General features: G+C 33.9%; 2 protein-coding genes across 2 annotated transcripts; both read left to right on the forward strand.

Annotated features, from left to right (window-relative positions):
- The first annotated feature begins 4,593 nt into the window (after positions 1-4,593).
- Positions 4,594-6,253, forward strand: LOC149899778 (uncharacterized). Its single transcript, XM_090113759.1, has 4 exons — positions 4,594-4,641; positions 4,893-4,970; positions 5,608-5,752; positions 6,072-6,253. Exons 1-4 carry the CDS (start codon positions 4,594-4,596, stop codon positions 6,251-6,253), a joined length of 453 nt encoding a protein of 150 aa, XP_089969885.1.
- Positions 6,254-16,897: 10,644 nt separating this feature from the next.
- LOC149899779 (uncharacterized) lies at positions 16,898-19,281 on the forward strand. The gene is made up of 3 exons (XM_090114046.1): positions 16,898-17,053; positions 18,175-18,310; positions 19,112-19,281. The coding sequence occupies exons 1-3, from the start codon at positions 16,898-16,900 to the stop codon at positions 19,279-19,281; spliced, it is 462 nt and encodes a 153-aa protein (XP_089970172.1).
- Positions 19,282-26,469: the final 7,188 nt, after the last annotated feature.

Genomic DNA, 26,469 nt, shown 5'->3' on the forward strand with positions numbered 1-26,469 from the left:
TACGCTTTTTCGATCAGGTCACGTGTTAAGATTTTATGCCCAACGCCGTTACTTTCGCATGGAATACTGCTCACATCTCTGGGCCGGCGCCCCGTTATACCAACTCCTTCCACTTGATCGCGTTCAACGTAGAGCAGTCAGAAGAAGGTTGGCGACCCAAGACTTAGCGATCGGCTTGACCCTCTTGCTTTGCGACGAGACATTGCTTCACTGTGTGTCTTTTATCGCATATACCATGGGGAGTGTTCAGAGGAGTTATTCGAGCTCATACCTGCAGCGGAATTTCACCACCGCTCCGCCCGTCACAAAGCATACTTCCATCCACACCATTTGGACCGCTGGCGAACGAGTACCGTACGCTTCTCGCGACACTTTTTACCCCGCACTACCACCTTGTGGAACAGTCTACCCTCTTCTGTATTCCCGCACGTGTATGACTTAAATTCCTTTAAAAAGAGAGCCTACATCCATCTTCGACAGCCGGTAACAGCCTCACAAAGGTAACTTTGTCAGTGCTCATGGGCGGTGGTGTCACTTCATTAGGTGATCCACCTGCTCAGTTACCTGCTCTTACATAAAAAAAAAAAAAAAAAAAAAAAAAATTATAATATTAGTATGGATATACCTAATTTTAGCACCTTTAATTCAAGATGGCGGCTAGCGCCTGGGTCCGTCAAGGCCGAGAACTTGGATTTTTATTCACCTTTCATACCTAAACAATATTATCGTTTCAAAACATTTTCTACGCCACCTTTTGTAGAGCATAAATACCTACTGACTGCATTAATTATGTTAAAGTTAAGTAAGTACAAAAAGTAATGTTAAACAATGACGTTTTAATTTCCGTTATCGGTATGTCAAAAGTTATTTATTGTAATCTAAAAAAGTTTGATGTTTGTAAAAATTATTCAGAAATGTATTATTTTTTACATCGACTTGAATTACAGCCGAGTGAGAACAGAGGGCAACATTATAAAACTCGATTGTATTGTCAGTAAAGTCAAGAATGCCTCATTACTCAATAACAATAATAAATTTGCTAATTATGAAAGTTAACACTAAGTTCTCCAATTATCAATTTAATCTATGTTTAATAAATAGGAATTCTGCGTACATTTGCCTTACCTAACAATTCTCCCAGTACAAACATCCGTATAACCACACACAAAAAGAAAAAAAAAAACTGCAATGATATCTACCATTGTACGTGCTAGCATTATCCACCACCCCGACTATACTATATCACGGCGCTATCCCTCCCGAGATCTAAACACCAAGACGTCAGTGACACACTAACACACAACAGAGGGTCCTTTGCAGTGCAGTGCATTGAACCCGTGTTCATTCATCTGAGTATTTTTTACTGAATCCCTTGATCCACCCCTCCTGAGGCTAACGATTGTGCGTTGGTGACGGTGTGATCTCTATGCGTTCTTAATTCTATGTATGTATGGTGGTTGTTTATGTACTGTAGGTATGTTTATTTGTACATACTAGATGGTTTGGAGAAAAGCATTTCTGAAAAATTTTATCGTTTTTCTGTTTTGCTACAGAACTGCAAAAAATATATTTATATCAAGCACAACTCAAGTGTAAAATTATTTTTCTAATGAATTAAATTATTTTCAATGTAACCAAAAAGAGCATCCCAACAATACCTCAGCGGAATAAATTAAAACCTTCATATTTTGCGAGATAGAGTTATCTGTTTGAACAAAAGAAAAACGCTCCTTGTTTCAGCTATGGAATATGAAACGGGGAAAATTACATAATTAATCTACACGGAAAGCGAGCATTCATTTCAAGATAGTGCAGCGCTAAAAGGAGCAAAACAAAATGTAAGAGCGGTCCTTATGTTAATGGGTTCCGTACTTAGAAGATTAAAATGTTTTAGAAAAACATCTTGGTGTACTTGACTTTAAATAAGTGAGAATTGCTATGCATTTTATACGTGCATTGTACGTACGTCAGTCTTTTTCAGGCTGAATGATTTTAAAATAACACAAAGTTCAACTGAAAAATATAGAAAGTGATGCACTAACATAATATGTGTACTGTCGCTTTAAATTACAATGCAAGTGAATAACGCACTTGTTTTAAAGAATTTTATTTTCAAACTTTTCTTTCCGTCTGTAGAATTTGTTTGTATATATAGGAAAAATAAAATGAAAATTATTTTTTACTGGGAATTCTAGTGTTAGCTATAATTTTCATTCGAAACCGTCATTTTATTTTATGTTTGGTTTGTTCATTTGACTTGTGTATTCACAAAAAGGTCATCATTATCATTATTCAATACCTATCTTCTTAATATATATAAATCTCGTGTCACAATGTTTGTCCTCAATGGACTCCTAAACCACTTAAGCGATTATAATAAAATTCGCACACCATGTGCAGTTCGATCCAACTTGAGAGATAGGATAGTTTAAACATGTAGGTACCACGGGCGAAGCCGGGGCGGACAACTAGTACTTCTATAATTTAAAGAAAATTTGTAGGAACCCTAAAGTACGTTGAGATCGTAAAAGAGGGATCAAGTGTCGAGCTTGTAAGAATAATTAGCAGCTCCTACGTTAATGCTGATCAGAGAATGCGAGCAAAATATTAAATTAGTCCCGACAAAGTATACTGTCAGTACTTTATTTGCAAATAAAGTATAAAATTTATCGTACTATTTTAGGTATAAAAATGTTACATCATGGTTACATCTAACACACAATTTTTTTGTTAGTGAGCTTTATTCTAACATAATTTGTAGATTTGTTTCTTATTGTACGGTTCAAGACCAATACCATTAGTATCTTCTTAGATAATCCTATTAATTCTTCGTTGCTGAAAAATAGAGGATTACAGAGTATGTGATGATTTATGGTATATTATATAGACATTTACATTATATTAATTACCAGTTCAAAAATACATCTATATTTAATCAATTTACAATGTTTTAACAGGACAAACAAACTAACAACTCTGTCTATCCGTTTATTTATTTACTGTTTGATTCATCCACTGCTATGCATTATCCCATAAAAACCCTCGATTGCGAATGTCCGATATCCATTTGTTTTGATGTATCCGAAAACAATGTTGCGCTTGAAGTCCATTAACGAACAGAGCCCAAAGCTGTTACAGAATTACACCATCACAAAATGCTGCTAGTAAAACAACAAAACACCACGCGATTCTAACACGTAACTCGTAGAACACAAAAGCGGTTTTTCCGCAACGTATTTTAGAGTTAGTGAATCTGGGATGATGATTGTTCGACAAATATGCACTCGTGGATAGTCATTTCGAAACAATACAGAATATGCATATTGGCTTTTCAACTCGAGTAAGGCTGTTGTCATGTAAAACTATAACGACTTCTTTGTTATATGAACTTTTACGTTATTATTCACTGGAGAGGCTTTTTCCGTACACGTAATATACGTTACTTATATTAAAATTGTTTTAGAAAGGGTTCATAGCTTGACATTTGAATGTTTAGTATTATACTTACCTTCCGATTTTTCTTTCTCGGTCCGATTTAACCCAAAGTTGAGTATAGGCTTCTTCATGAGCACGCCATTATTTTCTGTTTTTCGCCACCCGCATCCTTTATCTCCCCAAGACCTTCACGATTTCATCAGCGCACCGTCCAATTATTGAAATAGAAATCAAACCATAAAATGATTGATTTAAGTTTAGACAAAAATCTATGTGACTTTGTTAATATTTTCAGACTTTAATATTTTTTTAGGTAATTTAAATATATCATTAAATACGTTTTTGTTAAAAACATTGTAATAAAACTAACATCATTTCATTCATGTCCTTAGTCATACATAATAACGACAACATTTTTTATAATAATACTAGTAATGTTCACTTAACATAATGAGATACAATGGCTTGACGACATTATTGTGTTCAGTATTCTTATTTTAGACGGAAGTTTTGAACAAAATGGATATACCACAACTGGATTACAGTTTTTGGGAGCGAATTTCTAAAAGGCGTTGCGATGTCTACAAAATATTGATGACCTTTAGACTACTCGCCGGTCATTACTACTCAGATAAGTTGAAAATAAGAAAAATATTACGAATGATATATTGTGTAACAGTTTCTATCATTCTAACCGTTTATGGTTCGAAAATGTCGACCTCTGACTATTTGAGTCCATTTTTTTACACTCCGATTGAGTTTTCTTGTGGTGTGATTACATCGATGTTTTTTCGAGACTCAATACTAAGATTTTTTGTATCTATTAAAAAGATAGATGAGTTATTGGGTACCCAATCTGAAATAATATCGAAACGTATGATTGTATACATTATTTTAATTGTTCCGGTAGACATTATTGTAACGATTTATTTCCTTCAATTGACGTTCGATTTGGAACATAAATTTATAGGTGCTGTTATTATGATGTCGTTATCATCCAGTTATATTCCAAATGTTTTATTACTTGACGTAATGCAAAATCGTCTGAGAACCTTGAGGAAGCTGTTCCAACGTAAATATACAAATTGTAATGTGATTGGAAAAGATCAAATAAAATTCAAAATTATACATGTCAGGAAGAGCGTGTTGATTTATGAGATGCTGCTAAATGAGTTTTCTAAAACTGGCAGAGATCAGCAGATTTGGGTAAGGCCTAATAATATTATTAATGCGAAAGCTTGCGTGAGTAGGAGGATGTATGTTTGTTACTCTTCCATGAAACAAGATGGATTTGGATGAAACTTTGCAGCAATGTGTGTTGTAATCAGATTAACACATGAGTGATATAAATACTTTATTGTTCCTGCGGGTGAAACCACGCGGCACATCTAGTACTATTATATTTGTTTTTGAATCTTTCGTTTAAGGGTAAGGTAAAGATTTTGTTTTATTTTCAGATAATGATACTCTTGCTTCAATGTTATCCCAAGGGCTTGTTTTCGGTTTATACGGCAGTTGCTTTTTTCTTAGAGAGTGTAAGTTTTGACAAAGGGATATGATGGATATTTAAAAAATGAATTAATAAGAATGACTAAATAAAATGAATTTGAATGAGTAACATGCACACCTTACAATTACTGTTAGCTGTTTCATATTTTGTTATGTTTGTGAAGTTTCAAAAATTTTAGTTAACATCTTGCTTATATAATATAATATGTATGTACTAGTATTAAGCATTGAGATAATATTACTACGTATGGAGGAGACACCACGAACAAAATCTGTGCGCCATTTTTTTGCTCTAACTAAGTTTTAAAAATTATTATCTAGTTAGGTACTTACCGATGAAAGTTATTCCTTTGCACTTTTCCGTATTATTTGTGCAATATCGTAACACACACGAAGGCATATTTGATGCGTTTCACTTTAAAACAAATTAAAAATGAGCGTGCAGTTACGCCATATGGCGTATGTTGAGCGGAACATAAGTGATGTAGGCGGTGTCCTCTCCATATGTATATCTCAATGGTATTAAGTTACTTTTTGGATAAGACTGTAAGCTATTTTAAATTTGGAAAATATAAATGAATCTATAAAAAAATGTATTCTCTATAGGCATTACGCACCATTATATTTTGTCTAGACAATTTATGATAAATGAAACGTTTTCAGGGTTTAGTAGGGACCATACCATTTCTACTGCAAATAAAAGACACGCTGTTCATGCTCTTTGTCCCGGCATATTTATCTGAATCCATTAATACTGAGTACGAGAAGATTTTGAAGATTCTATGGAAACAGACGCTGTTTTGCAATGGTGAGACATCCATACGAATATTATAAATGCGAAATTAACTGTCTGTCTTTTAATCACGAATCATCTACAGAATCGATTTGGATGAAATTTTGTAGAAATATAATCCTGAGATAAATGACGCAGTATAGTTTTTTTGTAACGATTACTACACAACCGATTTCAAAAATTCGGTCACCTACAGAAAGATTTTTTGAGCCACTCTACGAAGAGCGGCTTGTCTAAAATATTAATACACAATTTTTAATTTTCTACATTACTTAACTCTCTATAAAATGTAGAACAAATAAATGTCAATACATTTACTTTCTTTTATTTTCAGATGAAGATCTTTTGCTTGAAAAACAGCATGCGTATTTGTATGTGAAACATCGGCCAGTACAGTTTAATTTATGTAAAGGAATAGCTATTAATCTATCTTTGCCTATTGGTTTTATAGGTATATGTATCAGTCATTTGGTTGTACTTTTACAATTTAGAAATGTTCGCGTTAAATTTTCTTAAATGTATTTGACCTGCTGCTTCGCCCGCAAAGTCAAAGCAAAATTGACGAGAATATCGCCGTCTCTAGGAATATTATTGTCAGCATATTCATGTATAAACAATGTCCTGTTAATTGAAATAAAATTCTCTTTAATGCTTCTAATATACGTATTTTATTTCATTTCAAACTGCTAAACCTGCTTTGCAAACGGAAAGTAAATTGTTTCTGTTTTCTTTTAATCACCATATTCTATTTGGCAAACCAATGTGCACGTTTAAAAAAATAATATCTTAACTACTTCTATATCGATCTTATTATAAGAAAGTTCTCGAAAAGTAATGTTATACATAAATGTAATTATATGTAGCAGTTGAGGGTCAAAACGTATTCAATTAATGTCATAAAAATCGATTCTTTTTTCAATAGATAACAGAATATTTTATTAAACTACATTATCTGATGCGACTAATAATGATTCATATTATTCAATTTCAGTACGTTCTTTGTTGTTTGCTTGAAACAACTCCACAATGATATTATATACTTCGAATAGTAATTTCACTCAAAATGAAACCTACCAAAGAATTGTATTTAAAGTCATAATATTGCTGAGATTTGCGACTGGCCATTATTATCATGTTGAAACTACCAGAACTAAACAGATACTCAAAATAATCTACTGCGTCGTGTTTCTTGTGTATTCGTGCGCTCAATTTCCTTGCTTAAGCTTCTGTTTAACAGATTCCAGTTTTTATGTGGCATTCGAAGTATTTTGCGGAGGAGTTACATCTATATTTAATGAATCAACGATTCTGAAGTTTATTATGTCCATCAAATCTATAGATGATTTGTTGGGATCCCCGCTGATTCTGATCCCCAATATAACGTTATTCTATGTGATTTTTTTTGTTCTTGAGGTTATTGGCTCAGTTCTTTACTACAAGGTTATTATTCACTATCATCTCGATGTTCATATAATATTAACAGTCCCTTTATCAATGGATTTGAGCTCGTTACCAAGTATTATCTTGTTGGATATTATGTACGACCGAATGAAAAAGCTCAGGGGATTATATGAGTCTAAATATACATATAATTTGAAAGTCATCGGCGAAAATCAAGTGAAATTTAAAATTGAACAAACGAAGAAGCTTTTGGATATTTATAAGAAATTGATGGATAAATTCGATGAAGCCAATATTGAAATGCAGTTAGCGGTAAATATGAATACATAATGTTAAATGTTATCGATTGAAAAATTATTATTAAAATTTTCTTTATTTTATTTAGATGGTTGTTCTCTACGTAACGAGCTATCCACTCATTTTGCTTTTTCTGTATGACGGAATAAGAATGTACAACGCTGGGGTAAGAAATTCCTCTATCCTTGAGTAGAAAACAATATTAACTAAATAATGATTACCTATTTGTAACAAGTTGATTTTATTTTTAGTAGCATAATATTTTTAAGCTATTGCAAAGCTTCTATCGCGGGCCTTGAGCGCGGGGACCGAATTGAGAAATTCTGTAACGAAAAAACCTCACTCTTCCCACTCCGACGGACACGGAGGTGTGGCTTGAAGGCATGCTATGCAACCACTATTACTACACTAACGCTATTACCGCGACAGCCCCCGAGTGCCACACGTCTTTTTTTACTTTTTTTTTCTCTTTATCGATACAATTCGACGACGCGGTTGGCGCAGTGGTAAAGTAACTGCCTACTGAGCCGACGGTCCTGGGTTCGATCCCCGGTCAGGGCAAATATTTGTGTGATGAACTCAATTATATTTTGTTCTTGGGTCTGGGTGTTATTATCTATATATGTATTTATTAAATATTATATTTATCGTCGCCTAGTACCCACAACACAAGCCTTAATTGAGCTTACTGTGGGACTAGGTCGATTTGTGTAATAATGTCCCATAATATTTATTTATTTATTTATTTATTACAATAAAAATATTTGTTACAGGTTTACGTATTCATAATACCATTTATATTAAAATTGCAGCAGTCACTTACAATGATATTTGTTCCGGCAATTTTATCAGATCTTATAAGAAGTGAATATGATGAAATATTAAGAATCCTATGGAAACAAATATTTATTTGTCGAGGTAAGTAGGATATGATAGGGTCGGCTCTAGCCTGAGACACCTGAAGAAGGACATAGGATAGTTTTTATACCAGAAATCCTACAGGATCGGGATGTATGCGAATTTTTCTTTGACAAGGCGGGCAAAGGCGGGCTTCTCTACTCTATTCTTTTCTGTCCTAATTCCCCTTCCTACTTAAAATCTAATTTTAACTTCCTTAGGCGCGGGTCAAACACAAGCGGCGCGGGCGCGGGCGTGCCATAAGCGCACCTCTTGAATCTGTTTTGCACCACGTCCTTCTTATACATTTTGTATGAAATAATTTTGGAAAGGCGACGAGGCGGCACGCCACGGTTGCGCCGCGGGCGTACCGCAGGCGTACCGCAGGCGCGCTTCCCCCATCGCATCCAAATAGAGGTCAATTCACGGTCATACACAATCAAAAACAAATCGGGTGGCAGGAGACGGTAGCCTGTCAGTCAAAAATGTGTTCTCTCTGTGTGGAATTATATAGAGCTGCTATTACATACCCTTCTTCGTTTTGTTTTTAAAGGTGAATTGAATTAATCGATGAAATGATTTACACAGGTGATGGCAGTAGGGAAAGTGAAAATGAAGAAGAGCATAATGAAAGTTCCCATGTATTTACAATGTCAGAAATAAAGATAATCCTGATTTTGATTGTGTTTTTTATTTATTTGTAATTGTAATAATATTGTGGAATGATCAGTACTGTAAATACTTTTGAACTGAGATTTTAATGATAAGATTTATATGGTTTAAATGTAAACGTGTGTTTGAAAACCATATTTTATCTATACTAATATTATAAAGAGGAAAGGTTTGTATGTATGTATGTTTTTTTTTTTTTTTTTTTTTTTATTATAGAGGGAAAAAATACCGTTGAGTATCTCAGGTCTAGATCTGTGACCTGGTATGTCGGTCTCGATCATGGTCTCATGGTCCATACCGACTAAAACAACCCTCTTTCTCCAGTCCGTAACCCCGTGGGATGGCCGTTAGGCTTTACTTCACGGGGGGACGTATAGCATTGCTGCTCTTCCTCTTATTTAGGTATTACGCCACAGCTTTTCGCATCCGCTCCTTGCTTCTTAGGTCTTTTAATACCTCTGTTGCGAAGTTGCTTGTTGCTTCCCATGTTTGCTTAGATGAGAGCATCGCTGCTACTAGCGTTTCAGGACGAACGTCTGCTCCAATGATGTTTTTCCAGGTCTGCCGAGCTTCCTGGTAATCTGGACATGCGAAGAAAACATGCTCAGCGTTTTCGTTCTGTCCGCTGCATGTTGTGCAGTCTGGAGAGTCTTCGTGTTTGAACCGGTGCAGGTATTCTCGGTAACAACCGTGCCCAGAAAGCATCTGGGTCAGGTAGTAATTAACTTCGCCATGTTTACGGTTGACCCATGGTTTAATTTGTGGAATGAGGCGATGGGTCCATCTTCCTTTAGTCGAGGTATCCCATATATGTTGCCACCTTTCGATACTCCTTCGTCTTTCATCCGTTTTCAACTCGGCCATTGTGAGTGTAGTGTCGGTTTTCTTTCGGTTGTACAGGTTCTTCCGTTCTTCTGTTAGGACTTCAATTGGAAGTAACCCTGAGATCACGCATGATGCCTCCACGGACACGGTGCGGAATGCGCTAGCAATACGTAATGCGCTGACCCTGTACGTCGACGCGACCTGTCGTTTGGGTTGTTGTTTTTTCAGCACGTCGGACCAGAGTGGAGCACCATACAGGAGTACCGACGTTGACACAGATGATAATAGTCTTCTTCTATGTTGTTTGGGACCTCCAATATTGGAGTGTATGTATGTATGTATGTATGTATGTATGTATGTATGTATGTATGTATGTATGGTTTTCACGCATAAACTAGGTACTGGACCGATTTTGATGAAATTTGGCACAGATAATCTTTAGACCCTGAGAAAGAACATAGGCTACCTTTTATTGCGAAATATGTACCACGGGCGAAGCCGGGGCGGACCGCTAGTACAATATAAATTTTGTGTTATTTTAACCTTCTTTTCTTCCATCATTACACCAGTACTACTTTGAAATTACTTTAAAAGTACTATAAAATTTTCCAAGTAAATTCCAACATTTCCAACAAAGATATATTTGCAATCGTGGGGTTATCCTCGCTATTTACTTACAAGGAATTATCAAAACAAAATCGTTACTTTCAAATTAATGTTAATCTCTTTTAGCACAAAAAACATAATTTTACTAAATTATGCATGAAGAAAATGCATTTAACCACTCTATATAAATATCATTTTCGGACGCCAACAGCGCGCCCGATGCGCGCCGGCAGCGCGCCCGAGGCGCGCCGGCAGCGCGCCCGAGGCGCGCCGGCAGCGCGCCCGCGGCGCGCCGGCAGTGCGCCCGCGGTGCGCCCGATGCGCGCCGCGCCGCTTGTATATGTCCCGCGCCTTACAACTGATACCTACTCTCTTAGATCTTCCAACAATCTTTTGCTTAGTTTCCCTATACACTCGACTAAATATTACACCTCCTCCTTCACTGTCACTGCAATCCGTTTATGGAACAACCTACCTGAGAGAATTCGTTGTGCTCAAACAATAAACTCTTTCAAGAAAATGCTGAAAGATTATTTCCTTTCCCTCTAATTGTAGTATTTATGTAATTATCGTATTGCTGTTTGTATCTGTTAGTATGTGTATGATATTTGTATATGTATGTATGTATGTGATTATTATATTCTATACGTATATAATATTTATGTATATGTGTTACTATATATTTTATTATTCAAATATTTATAACTCATGTTAATTATGGGCTCACACTACCGAAGTTATTATATTTTTATCCTCTACCCGACGGTTGCCTGGAAGAAATGGCTTATAGCCATAAGGCCGCCCACTGTATGCCGATTGTATCTTTTATCTTGTGTCGTCTTAATCTTGTATTTCCTATACAGTGAAAAATAAATAAATAAATAAATAAAGCTGCGGGCGGAACGCTAGTATTTGAATATTGGAACGAATTTCCTTACCGCGTATTGCCAAAAGAGGCAAGAAGGATAAAATTAAGACCAAAAGTTGTAACGAATCTTTTTGCAATAGTTGTAAACCGCAGCGTGCGCAAAACGAAAGCAAGTCAGATGTTTTAGTAACATACTTCCATCTGGATGGCCCTTAACACCTCTAAAGAATTAATATAAATTTAATTTCAGATGAAAGATTGCTGAGTGAGAAACGTCAAAGCTACACATACATAAAGCACAGGCCATACAAGTTTTATATATGGCGAGCTATACGAATTACCGCGACTATGCCCCTGAGTTACACCACAATTTGCATCAGCCACTTGATTGTTGCTATACAATTCAGCAATACATTTAAAACTAAACAAGGTTAAATTTTTTGTTTGTTTTAAGAAATATAATATTTTTTGGCTATGTTTGTTTTATTGTTTTATTCATATGTGGGTGATGTATGTTTGAAAACGAATTACTCTGTATAATATTATAAGTACAACAAAATGTATTATTTCTTTTGTAGTAAATATCAGTTATAAATATTATGGCGTAGACAGATTGAGTTAGCTGTGAATATAAATTATTGTTAAACATGTGTAAAAATAAATATAGTTGTAAAAGTGGCAATCGATAAATAAAAATACTAGAATTATTGATCTATGGAAATAATTCTTAATCTAGTCGAAACCTATTACATACCAAATTTACCTTAAATAGCATCTAAAAATATCAGTTTCTTCCTTTTTGATTACTCCGAGGGTCACGGCAATTAAGTTTTTGCCAATAAACAATGCTGGTTTAGCTCTTATCTTTTTATAATGATAATTGTGTTATATAACAAAGAATACTCAGTGCTAGCGTATTTTTATTTAATTTACCACAGTTTAAATTTATCAAATAGCATTCTGAACAAATATTATTAAATTTCTTATACATATAAATAATTATGTAAGAAATTAATAAAATTAGATCATAAATTATTAATGTCTGATGATGATGATATCAAAAAGACAAGGACATTGGTTTGAAGCGTATAATTTCAAGTTAAATATATATTAAAATAAATAATAAATTACATTATACCAACGATTTACCACCATCGATAAGGTGGGTACATCCAGTAATACTCTTAGCACAATCACTAGCAAGGAAGGCCACCATAGCTGCAATATCTTCGGCTTCAGTCAGTTTTTTCAATGGAGTTTTTTCAGTTGCTCTTTTGGCAAAAGCATCAGTATCAGCATCAGAGAAACCAGCGGAATTCAACATATTGGTTCTCACCATTCCAGGACTAACTGCATTCACGCGTACGCCATCTCCAGCTAAATCTAAAGCAATGCACCTCGTGAAGTGGTCCAATGCCGCTTTTGACATGGAGTAAGCCAACATACTAGGGGTCGCTTTAGTGCTTACAATGCTAGTTATGTTCACAATAGCGCCTTTGCTCTTGATCAGATGAGGAACAGCAAGCGTAGTTAAATGTAGCACTCCTCGAACATTAATAGACATAATTCTATCAAATTTTGCCAATATTTCTGTATCCTTAATACTATCCAGTCCTATAACACCAGCATTATTAACAAGAACGTCCAATTTACTGAAGTGATTTATAGTTTCTTTCACAATTCTTTCCACGTCTGCTTCATTTGATATATCAGCTATCACCGGGAGAGGTTTGATTCCTTTTGAGTTTTCACATTGTTTGGCGACGGATTCCATATTTTTTGCATTTCGGTCGACTAATACTAATTTTGCTGATAGATGTGACATATAAATTGCAATTGCAGTTCCAATTCCAGAACTCGCACCGGTGACAATAACTACTTTATCTTTGAAATCCATTGTAGTAATATCACAATTTTGTTTGAGTAACCTTATCACAATACACAAGCGCAAGATATCACGGTCAATGCTAGAATGTCGAATAAAATGGGTCAACACTCGTATTTAACCACTTCCGCAAGTCAAGCGTAATCGTCCTAATCTAAATGATAAAAGTATAATCAACGGTTAAAAAGTTGTTAAAAAATCTAGTTTATTTACTATAATTTTTATATAATAAGAATTGGTAGAATCCTCTCAGTAAGTTTAAGAGCAAAATTATCAAGAGATGGCGCCTCTCAACCGTCTCAAGTGTGCACATACTGATAAACACTTTCAATACATTCGATACATTGAGGGAAGATGGGATAGATATGGAAACTCCATGAATAAACGAATTCGTCAAAAGATGTACCAGTTTTATCTCGAAAGGTGAATGGTGCTTGGGATTGTGCTTTTTTATTTTTTATTTATTAGCACAAATAGTCAGCAAATATAAAGAATAAAAAAAAATATTAAAATATTATATTTAAATATTTGTTTTCAATAGTGTATTACCTCAATGTGTTTCTTTACTTATTATTTAACTTAAAGACCCACTTTCGAAAAAGTATACTTTGGAAGCATATTAGTATAGGCTCTATAAAAATATAAAAATTGATTACACAAAATGATTCCGAAATTATTTTCAAGAAGTCCATAACAATGGAAAGAGACAATTTTAAAATCGAAAAAAATTTCGCTGTACGTTTTTTAGGGCACAATTTAATAGCGAATCGATTAAATTCAAAAGCAATTTCGGGACCATTCGTATCAGAGCATGTAAATCACAAAGGAGTCTGCATGTAAATGGTGTTACAGTTGTTTACTCTCCCATTATGGCCTCTGACAAACCAATAGACTCTGCGTTGAAGATATAGGAATGTATAGAACATTCATAATATTTGTTTTGAAATGTCGATTGTTCTTTTGACGTTGTCACGTTCTACTTGCCAAGTTAGGTGTGAAAGCGATAAAAAACATACAGGCGTCATTTAAAGTCATATTTTCTTGTTACAAGTTAATTTTCATACTGAAATCTCCATTGTATTAGATATAAGCTTCTTGATCGTCAGTAAACCGACTTTACAGACAAACAATTTTTCTCTTAATGAATGACTCCACCCAATAAATTGGAACTCGGTCAATATTAATTATATGTGGTAGACGCAGGTCTCAAATTTTAGACAATCAGATTTGTACGATTGATTAAGTTTTAGTTACGTATGTGACGTAGAACAAAACATACTGTTGATTGAATCGGATGATATAAAATTTTAATGTTGTAGTTCTTCTCAGTGTTTATTATTAAGTTATTTTGAAACAGTATCAAAGTTCCTATCTAGATTTTTCTAGTACCTATTTAATTTATCTGTCTATAAGTTGCTAACTCTATACTCTGTTATACCCAAAACGGGCATCAATCAAACACGAAAATTGCTTCTCTCCTCACGACAGGTTTAAAACTCAATCCCTTTTAAAGCCACAACTATAGGAATATGGGGGCGGTGATTGACTTTTAAGTCGAAATAATTGCAATATCATCACTCTAGAGATTAAAATTTGTAAGTGATCTTTGTGTTCCGAAAAAATCATACTTTTTAGGGCTATTTTTAGTAGAATTTCATTACTAACAATTTACTACATTCGTTATTAATTATACAATGTTTGTTTGCTTTATTTGTGCTTACCTCATTCAAAATGTATATTTAATTTATTTATCTACCGGCCGTTTGAATATTTGTTATTCTCTCACGTGGTAACGGAACAATTTAATAGTATGATTGTTGTGTCTAAGTATAGTTACTAGTATGACATTAGCTCCATTGTACCGCGGTGAAATATCTCATTCCCGTGGGTATTCTTTGACCATGCGGACGAAGCCACGTAATGAAAGCTAGTAAAATAATGAATTAAAATATTAATAAAATTTATATTTAGGCATTGAAGTTGTATTTTATTTTGTTATGAGTTAGGTAGATAGCACTTATAGACAAAACATATTGTGATACTTAAATCTTAATCTTATATATAAAAATGAATCGCAAAATGTGTTGGTAAGCGCATAACTCGAGAACGGCTGAACCGATTTCGATAATTCTTTTTTTATTATATTCCTTGAAGTACGAGGATGGTTCTTATGTAGAGAAAACGTAAACATATACCACGGGCGAAGCCGGGGCGGACCGCTAGTATATTATATAAATCTCGTGTCACAATGTTTGTCCTCAATGGACTCCTAAGCCACTTAACCGATTATAATTAAATTCGCGCACCATGTGCAGTTCGATCCAACTTGAGAGATAGGATAGTTTAAACATATAGGTACCACGGGAGAAGCCGGGGCGGACCGCTAGTAGGAACAATAAATTCTGATGTTATTGTTTTGTCTGTTCAAATAATGAAAACATTTACAAAATGACCAAGTTAATGATGATGAATAAGTAACAATGGCTGGATACTGGGATTCGCAAATGTACTTATTAACACAATTAGTACTTCACAAATATTTTGTACATATTATAAATATTAGAGATATAGTATACAGTAAGTAAAATTCATAATCATTCGGCAAATTTTGTTTTAAACGTTATCATCAGTGACAAACAAAATATTTTTAGCTATCATTAACACACTGCAAAACAATGATAATATTACCGACTTATATCTTACTACGTAAATATATATAAAAGTAAGTCGTATACGTTACACAACTTTTATAAATAAAGAACTGCTAAACGAATTTTTAGTTCCTTGGATTTGTATCAGTACAGTTCTTTGGCATATTATGATAATACTATATGCACTATGCAGTTACATATTTTGTAAAATTAAATTGTAATTCTGAGATGATTTAAGAGCAACGATGGAGTTTATTGTCGATTCTTCTCTATAGATAGTGCTTTCCTTGAAATCGAAACGAGGGAAAGGGAGAGGGAGAGGGAATACGAAAATGAAAACTAAAACGAAAATGCATTACAAATTTTTTTAATGGTAATACGATATCAATAGAGTAGGTAGGTACTGATAATATATCATTAGAACGAATTTCTGAAAGTGTGTCCTTCCAACAAAATATAATAATATAGGTACGTCATAGTTTCATTAATCAATCCAGTGAAAATGTATTGATTATGTTCAGAACACTCATATTTTACATTTTGATGACAACTATTGGTGTTGTGTTGTCTTTTAGTTTTGAATTACATGTAGTTTCGATTTAGTTATTAATATGGCGAATAATTTCATTATCTACATGAGGGTGCTGTTTATTTTGCAGTTTCTTTGTGGCTACTATTCGTTTTATTTTAAGAGGATTTCTTTGAACGTCATTGCACGTTTATTTTGTATGTGTATCATTATCGCTGTTTTATATGGAGGATATATTTCTGTAATATATCAAGATATTCCATATTATAAAGTTCTTTCGTTGATGTATTTAATTGACTATTTGATATGTACATCTGTTGCCCTTATCTATGGGAGTCAATACTTCTTCAGTTTTCTAAAAACGTACTTGGCAGTGAAGGATACGACGTTGGAGGTTAAGAACTCGATCGCAACAATTTTGTTTTTCACTGTCCTTTTGAGTGAAAAAGCTTACATTTTTTGGGGTTATTCCGAGAGTGTAAGGATTGTTCTTAAAGATGTGCCATTCGCTTTACTAACGTGGTATGTAATGAAAATCAGCGGTCACGTACTCGCATTCACAAGATTTGTAATTTTCGAAATGATTTGGCATAGAATGAAGGCTTTGCGCGTGTCGTTTCAAAATAATATTTTAGCATGCAAAGATGATGCAAAAACAATACTTGACATTGAAGATTGCCTCAAAGTTTATATCAGTTTATTGGACTGTTTGAATTCAACGGGATTTTACATGAAAATTTCTGTAAGTATCATTGCAAAGACGAAAGAATATTTCACAACTAGGTAGAATATCTACTAACAATTTTGATGATATTTGGCCTGGCGACAATCAAATCTACTTTCTCTTGTCACTACATATCTAGTATAAATCAAAGTCGCTTTCTCTGTCCCTATGTCCCTATGTATGCTTAAATCTTTAAAACTACGCAACGGGTTTTGATGTAGTTTTTTTTTAATAGATAGAGTGATTCAAGAGGAAGGTTTTAGTATATAATTTATAATGTTTTAGACAAAGCGGACGAAGCCGCGGGCGGAAAGCTAGTATTGAATAAAGTATTCTGGCAATTATAATTTAACTTCCTCTTCTGTTTATCTAAACATAATCTTATATATAAAAATGAATCGCAAAATGTGTTGGTAAGCGCATAACTCGAGAACGGCTGAACCGATTTCGATAATTCTTTTTTTATTATATTCCTTGAAGTACGAGGATGGTTTTTATGTAGAGAAAACGTAAATACATATGTACCACGGGCGAAGCCGGGGCGGACCGCTAGTAGTTATAATATTTATAAACATAAATGATATAAATGAATATGACCGTATTTTCAGAGCTTGTTTTTTTGAATATTAAAAAAAAATAATTTTACCTTACAGTTATTACGAGACCTAATCTACACCCTGTTGTATGTGTTGATGCTTACCGTCGGAACAGCTACCAAAAAATCGAGGAGTGAGGGTGTAAGTACCTACTATGTTATATTATGATGCATATCATCTTCGGTCCTTAAACGAACTTCGGTCCAACTTTAAAATTTAAGAGAATAGATGGACTCTGAATAATACTTTTGTATATGATGTTTGTTTGTATTAAGAATACACAGACAGACAGACAGATCATGACTATTTTGTTATCTAGGTACTACGAGTTAAGCCGGGGCCTTCATCTTGTTCTAGCGTAGCGTTCTAAGTAGCATGTCAAATTACAACAAAATACCCAGTTAATTTATTTGAAAAAAAGAAAAGGCAAACTATCAGTAAAATGTGTATTTTTTTCACTCATCACAATTTTTTTTGGTATTTCAGATAAATTATAACATGGTTTTCGAATCATTCTATCAAATTGTCACATTTATTTTTCCGTGTGTCATGATGGAGTTATCACGGGTCGAGATGGAGAAAATAAAATTAACTATCATTGAAGCCTATAAAGTTGATTCAGGTAATATTTTAGAATGCTAAACTTTAAAAAAAAAAACTAATATTTTATCAAACTTTATCCTGATGCTTTAAAATTATAAGGATGGATGATTTGTTAACTTGAAAATCGATAGCAAATAGAGACGTATCATTTTTGTATAACAATATCATGGTATCAACGTCATGGCACCAATAAGACAGGGGCCGTATTATGACCTCTTATTCCCAGTCAGTTTACGCCGTGAATTGAACTGACTTGCAAATTCATATGATCGCAATAACCAGCCATGGTTAATTATGGTATTAATCTATCTGAAAATACGAGATCATAATAGAGAGCAGTAATGAAAAATGTTGCAAAAAAGATTATTTTTTAGTGCAGGCGAAGCCGCGTGTATAATAAACTTTCATCATCATCATCATCAGCCCATATACGTTCCCACCTCTGGGACACGAGCCTCCTATGAGTGTACAGGCCATATTCCACCACGCTGGCCAAGTGCGGGTTAGCGGATGAAACATAAATAAATAAATATTATAGGACATTATTACACAAATCGACCTAGTCCCACAGTAAGCTCAATTAAGGCTTGTGTTGTGGGTACTAGGCGACGATAAATATAATATTTAATAAATACATATATAGATAATAACACCCAGACCCAAGAACAAATAATTGAGTTCATCACACAAATATTTGCCCTGACCGGGGATCGAACCCGGGACTGTCGGCTCAGTAGGCAGTTACTTTACCACTGCGCCAACCGCGTCGTCGAACTTTTGATTCTCATTAAATTCTATAATAAAGTTTATTATATTTCAGGTCAGCTCAGCATAAAAGCAGAAGATGCGATACGAATTTTGGATATTCGTCCCTTTGAATACGTTATCAGCCGCCTGATCTCAATTGACATTAAATTGCCTATTAAGTTCCTTAGCCTTGTCACCACCTATGTGTTTGTGACTGTTCAATTTACACATGTTTTTGGTTAATTTTTAAATTAAATTTAAACATATTAATGGATAATCCATCTTCATTAGTGCAAATTGCAAAAATAAGAGTTGATTGTGCAATTTTAGGTTTGGTTTTTGTGAATTGATATTTTTAATTGCTTGTACATATTATATAATATGATAATTGAAATTAAAGACAATATAAATTAAATGTTTCATTGATACACTAGCTGCACTACACTTGTTTGCTCTTACGAATCGATTCTATGAAGTTAGTACTTATTGTTCAAAAAAATGTTACGTAAGCGTATTTTGAAAAATAAATGAATGAATAACAACAAAATTTAAAATAAAAGTTGTTTTATTCATAAAACTCATAACATCTGTTTGAATTATAACAATAATCCGATTTGTGTGCGCCTCCACAATGTTTTTGCGTTCACAAACACTCTAGATTTCATACTGAAACAAGCAAAAACGTTTGAACGGATTTGGATGGTATTAGTCACTCATTTGAAGAACTAGGTAAGTACAAGCTGGCCCTTGACATTTACAAATTCTCTAATTTAAAGCATTATTCCTGCTTTGATTGTAACAACGTTCCAAAGCCTTGTGTTCTATTCATTTGGTACACACAGACACATTTGATAACATAGACTACCCAAGAGGCATTTCTATATATTACTAGCGGTCCGCCCCGGCTTCGCCCGTGGTACATATGAAAAATAGATGTTGGCCGATTCTCAGACTTACCCGATATGCACAGAAAATTTCATGAGAATCGGTCCACCCGTTTCGGAGGAGTATGCAGATTGCAGACTAACATTGTGACACGAGAATTTTATATATATAAAGATTTAGTACAATGTGTCATTCCTGTACTAATACTATAAAGCTGAAGATTTTTGTTGAACGCACTTATCTCAGGAACTACGAGTCTGATTAAAAAAAATCTTTCAGTGTAACATAGTTCATTTATTACGCTAAGACCAATAAGAGTAGAATGCAGGTAAAACAGGCATAGCTAGCAAATAAATAAACGTCTATAAAAGGCATGTTAGTACAGTTGGCAAACACTCCATTTACCAATAAAGCGTACCGTTTGAACAGTTTCCACTATACAATATTTACACAACCAGGAGCCTTTGATATTCCTACATGGTCAATTAGCTTGTTATCGCGATCAAGCGTCAGTGGTTAGGGTTTCGATTAAAATTTTCAATGCAGCGACGGATCAAAGGGATGACAGGTTTCGTTTAAATGCGTGTGAACTGCTGGATGTGGCTTTGAATGTATATTATTTGAGAAACAGACATGTTGTTGTGAATTTTGGATATAAACTAAAAGGAAAAACCATCATGTAGTTGTATGTTCTATAATGTTAAGTTTTAATGTAAATAAAAATGTTTTGGTATGTTACAGTTAATTTTTGACCCTTATGGTGTTCGCAAAGTCTGACTCTTTTTCCGTGTGGTGTTGGATGTTACGCTGGGACCTGTAAGCTATGATAGGAAAGAAACAAAAATTTGGATAAAAAAAAGTGAAGTCCCATGTAAGGGGCAGATGCATTATACATCTGTTTCACTGATCAATTTTTCTTTAGGGACAAGTAGGTGATCAGCCTTCTGTGTCCTACCAGACCGAGACCTTTTTTTTTCTTCGTCTTCAGCGGGAATCCAACCCAGGACCCCTCGGTGCTAGGCTCACGCGTCAACCACTGTACCAAGGAGACGGCGTGAAAATTTGGATAGAAGTTCATTATTAATGAAACAAAGATTATATAAAAAGTAAAAACAGATATTATTATCACAGATAATATGATAAATGTTAACATCTATTTGACCAAAGGCACTTCCATTTAGTTTTATATCAGCCACTGGTTTAATTTTGATGGAGTGATTATTGCATTAGGATCACCAATGCATTAAAATAGCACTGTATGGTAGATAGGTATTGACATTCAATTTTCTGTACATCAAAAGGTGAATTTTCAATTGAATGGTTAATAATTTATCATTTTGTTTTGATTTTGGCATTTATACTATGTGGCTAAAATTTTGAATCGTCTCTTGATTTATTAGTAAGAATGGATTTAGAAAATTTAAATATGTATTTTTTAGTTCTGTATGTGAAGGATTATTCGAATACTTATATAATAATGTCATCATTTTACTTCTATAAAAATAACAGAACTACCAATCCACAACATTTTTATCCAAACGTATAATATGACTACGTTAGTCTAATATATGGATGGATGTATGGATGTATGGATGTTTGTTACTCTTTCACGTAAAAACTACTGAACCGATTACAATGAAATTTAGCACACATATAGAGGGTAACTTGGATTAACACATAGGATAGTTTTTATCCCTGAAATCCCACGGGAACGGGAACTATGCGAGTTTTCCTTTGCAAACGCGGGCGAAGCCGCGGGCGGAAATCTAGCTTACTATAAAATGTAATGCTAAAGAAAATGCATCATCCCCTACATTTTTCCAGCGTTACATCGAAGCGTAGGAAAATAAAAACATTATTAAAACTTAACCTACGGCGATAATGTGAACTCCCCCAAAGACTTATATACAAAATAGTTAATGCAATATAAAAGCCCTCTGCAATCATGAAGACGTGATGATTTTCAGGCGACTGCGCTCCCCACGTCAAGGGTACCTAGATTCTAGGTACCTATGTAATACCTATGTACTAGAGGTGACGATGATTCATGCACCACGATTATTTTGAATACTGACAACGTATAGTTGGAACTTCATACTTCATCTCAGTTTTATGTGCATGAAGGAGTTCATTATTTGATTTCGTGTTCGTAAACTAGGTGTGAAATCCATACTAATATTATAAATGCGAAAGTAACTCTGTCTGTCTGTCTGTTACTCAATCACGCCTGAACTACTGAACCAATTTGCATGAAATTTGGTATAGATATATTTTGATACCCGAGAAAGGACATAGGATAGGTTTTATCCCGGAAATCCTACGGGAACGGGTTTTTCTCTGAAAACGCGGGCGAAGCCGCGGGTAGAAAGCTAGTGTATAATATTACATTAATATATAGAAGAAATATAGGTATACTATAGAAGAAATAACACAGATTGATACTGTGTTAATACTAACCTAATTTTTCACAATCCAAGTGACATCATAATACATAATATATCAACTTCTTCTTGAACTGTATTTACAACAAAACACTATTTAAAAAAATTTCCCTATCTTAAAGCTTTATGTGGTCGTATTTAGCAGCATAAGTCCCCCAGTGGGGGGCCAACAAAGCAGTGGTGAGTAATTACAGAAAAATGGGGAATAAATAGGTCAATGCGCTTGTGTGTGTCATATAGCACCTGTAGCACACAGACACAGTTTTCTAGAACTATGTGGAAGGATGTTTTGCTGAGGTGTTTGCACGTTTAATTATGGTGTTCTGTACTATATTCAACTAGCTGTGCCACGCGGTTTCGCTCGTAGACGAGCCCAAGACCAAAATATTTCTATATTTCATGTATTGAAATGAAATGAAAATTTATTTGTTAGAATTGTTGTTACAAAGTTTTTATAATAAATTTCACGTCGGCACAATTCGCCAACAAATTGGCATACAAAAGTTGTCCTGATCTTATAACCTAAAATATATTACTGCAAAGTTTCATCTAAATACGTTCAGTATTTTTTTTGTAAGGGTAACATCCATCCATAAGCACAAACTTTCCTATAATAATATTAGTAGGATTAACATCTATGTTCTATGTAGAGCTATAATATAATATACACTGTAAAGATGTTGTTTTATAATTTTAAGCATGGCCGAATAAGGGTTACCTTATATTGCATTTTCATAGTCTCACTATATTATTTTATTTGTTTTTATCTGTTTGATAGTTTATAGGTTTTATCGGCGTTTATTCTTCTTAAAAATAATTGTGTTTTGTTGTTCGTTTTGTCCCGTAAAAAATCATACATACTTACTAACTTTGTGTTTAAACAAAGGTAAATTCGACTGAGTCAGCGTTCTTTGTAATGAAACATTTTCATGCTTTCGTGACCGCTGGCCGAACACTAATTTTATTTTAAGTTAATCTTCATAATAATGTATTTGTAATTTATTAACGTGGAAGTTTAAACGCGAGGTCATTGCCTTGAGATTAGCACTTTCGAGAATTTCTATAAAAATATGGTAATATTAATGCTTCAATAAAATTTAAATGCTTGGTCGCGGTGCTTGTTGTTACAGTTTAAGTTTTCTTATTCATACGTTCGTGAAAGTCCCTGAATTATATAAGTTTATTATATATTTATGTTTATTGCTGCCAGTAATAGAATTTTTAGATTAGTAGATGCAAATTTTTTGAGTTCTAGGAATCCCGTAATAAGCAACATTCTTATAGATACTTTTAAGGGAATATCACCGGTTTCCAGATTATTTAAAATTGCAAGCATCCTTTACATAATTAATGAATACGAATTAGAAACAATCACTGTAGGTATAACACTTGTAAAACCGAAGTTAATTAATTTTGCGAAATCGGACAAAACGTATTGAGAAATAAAATTATTAGTAGGTACCTAGTAACAAATTCCTGCAAATCCCACAATTTTTTTAAATAAATGTCAGTAGGTTATGAGTTATAACTTAGCACCTAAGCACCTAACACAACTGATGAATCCACAAATCTAACCAAAATCTGTTCACGTAGTTGTCTAAAAGCTTACTATACTAAATTATGGTAGTACAAGTATTATATTATTATTTCACAGGTAGTAAGTACCTACTAAATTATTTCCTAAAGAATTATGATTTACAGTTCTGTATTGTTCCGTTTCCAAGCCTGGATTCCACATAATTCCGATATAATTTCCTAATGGAAGTGCAAAGAGACAGGCGGAATGTGAAAGCTGCCGAAACGTCACAAATTACGTTATTCAGGTACAGGTAATGTTTAAATTTGAGACGATTAGGAAATGTCTAGAAATTGAAATTGTTATGGCACTATAATTGATACAAAACAATGAGTATTTATTCTATGCGAGAAAAGCCCATAATTTGAAAAGCAATGAAGTGAGTGAAAATAAAAATTTATAATTGTGTACGTCACTTATGGAAAAGATTAAAATGAAAGGGCTTTCTTATATAATACAATACAAAAAAAAATGAAATTATGACACAATTCATAGATGTACGCAATTATTCTTAAACTAATTAATGTTATATATACACATTCAAAAAGATAAAGATCTCTTATAACCAGACGAAGACTGATTTGGCTGAAAATATCCCAATAATCGTTAATTCTTATTACACTATCAGCTATAGCGATATATTAGATGAGAAGTTTAATTATCCACTAATAATTGTTATGTCCATTTCAACCACATACCTGCAACATACAAAACAGTATAGACAATGTGTATTGCCCTTTCGCCACCCTGTCATTCAGATGCGAAATGACGTCATTGGATCCTGAGATGGATTTGGCCCATAATTCCTGCACGCACCCCGCAATATATCAGCGAAGCCCATTGGAACTATCGCTATGACAACCATACATTGCGTGTTTTGTTCGCGCTTGGAGTATAGTGTGGGAGTAAAACCAGTATTGGACGTTACAACCCTTCCATGGTCATGCAACGCAGAAGCTGTAATTGCAATGACGTGTGTCATTTAAGGCTTTGATGGGCGAACATTAGGGCGTCTGCGTTTTGTGCCGCGTTCATTTGTTAGATGTTCCGCGTAATTTTGCAAATGTACGCAGCGGACTGTCCGGAAAAATTGCAAATATTTCAATCGAAGCCGGAAGGGTTTGTCCTATTTTTTTTTATACCCCTTTCTAACTTACCGTTGTTTATTCAAATATGCACCGAACCGACTTTCTTTTTTTAAATTATACTACTCTGAATTAATTACAGATTAACATTATTTTGATTATGTTTTTTAAAAGAACTTTTAAATACATTATTCACACATCCTTTGATATAAAAAGCCAAAAGTATGTTTCCAAAAAATAATACAAGGCAATAATACCGTACATGAAACGTATTATATTTTAAAAGCCACATGAACTCACTTTTATTGAATAAAGTAAAAAAAAGACAGACTCAAAATATGTAAATACAGTTTGCATAAATATTGCGATAACATCTAATGTTAACATCACATAAGTGTATGTCTTTATATATTTTATTCTCCCTATCTCTACATGGTATCGTATAAAATAAAGTCGCTTTCCGCCGTATGTGTGTCTGTTTAGATCTTTAAAATTACGCAACAGACTTTGATGGGTTTTTTAATACCTAGATAGATGCAAAATCAAGCTTTTAGTTTATAATTTATTAGGAGCGAGCGAAGCTGTGGGCGGAAAGCTAGTTATACAATTATATAAAACCTCGTGAACATAAAATAAAATTTATAGTCTTATCTTCCACTCCCCTCTAAAAGACAACTAAAATGTATCTTTTTGAGAAAACTTTTGAGGTAAAATCCAACTAACACAGAATGAATTCATGAATGAAATTAACTGCCATCTCAAACATAAATTGTAGTAAAAGTATTCTACATCTAAAGATCTTGTTTATCCTGAAACAAGGTCAGTATTAAATGGCTTAAGAAAATGTTAAGCACGTGAAGTTCAAGGTTGTGACGTAATAGAGCTTTCATTTTCTTCTTACATAAATATATTTCCTTTGTGGTGAGATATAAACCTTGGACTTAGCCTTCTAAGATCGCGTAGGAAGCTGTCCTTGTCCTTGGCAATAGTATTGAAAAGTATATTCCTTATTCAACCCCAGATATAATTTACTATTAAAAACTGGAAAAAGCTGGGTAGAAATCTGAAAATTCATAAATTCTCATTCAAAAGAAGCCTTCTTTGTTTACCTACTGTAAAAATAAATAAGCTTTTGAAATTTTATTGTAAGCTTATTAAATTAGACTGTAAGGGAGCAAAATAAATGAAATGTATTTAATAATTATTTATTTGTTACTTGAAATATTAAACACACTTACGAGAGCTTAACCAATGTGATTCTATGTTGGAATTAACAGTAACTGTTTACTCCAATGTTCCATCCTCTTGCGACGATCCGATGAGGAAATTGATACAAAAATATGATTTAAGTGGCATCGCTGCTTTGCCTTTGTTAACGTAATGGTAAAGGAAAACTCTATTTTTTTAATAAGGTCCACCAGGCTTAAGAATGCAGACACGGTAC

This window comes from Colias eurytheme, chromosome 20, assembly GCF_061535395.1.
Source record: "Colias eurytheme isolate Ceu_HAF_F1 chromosome 20, ilColEury1 Martin Lab GWU primary, whole genome shotgun sequence".
NCBI classification, from domain to species: Eukaryota; Metazoa; Arthropoda; class Insecta; order Lepidoptera; family Pieridae; genus Colias; species Colias eurytheme.

Coding starts and splice junctions, on each gene's coding strand:
- LOC149899778 (XM_090113759.1), top strand. CDS start 4,594: ATGCTGCTAAATGAGTTTTCTAAAACTGGCAGAGATCAGCAGATTTGG. Junction 4,971..5,607: donor TTGCTTTTTTCTTAGAGAGT/GTAAGTTTTGAC, acceptor AAACGTTTTCAG/GGTTTAGTAGGGACCATACC. Junction 5,753..6,071: donor ACAGACGCTGTTTTGCAATG/GTGAGACATCCA, acceptor TTTTATTTTCAG/ATGAAGATCTTTTGCTTGAA.
- LOC149899779 (XM_090114046.1), top strand. CDS start 16,898: ATGAAAATCAGCGGTCACGTACTCGCATTCACAAGATTTGTAATTTTC. Junction 17,054..18,174: donor ACATTGAAGATTGCCTCAAA/GTTTATATCAGT, acceptor TTGGTATTTCAG/ATAAATTATAACATGGTTTT. Junction 18,311..19,111: donor AGCCTATAAAGTTGATTCAG/GTAATATTTTAG, acceptor ATTATATTTCAG/GTCAGCTCAGCATAAAAGCA.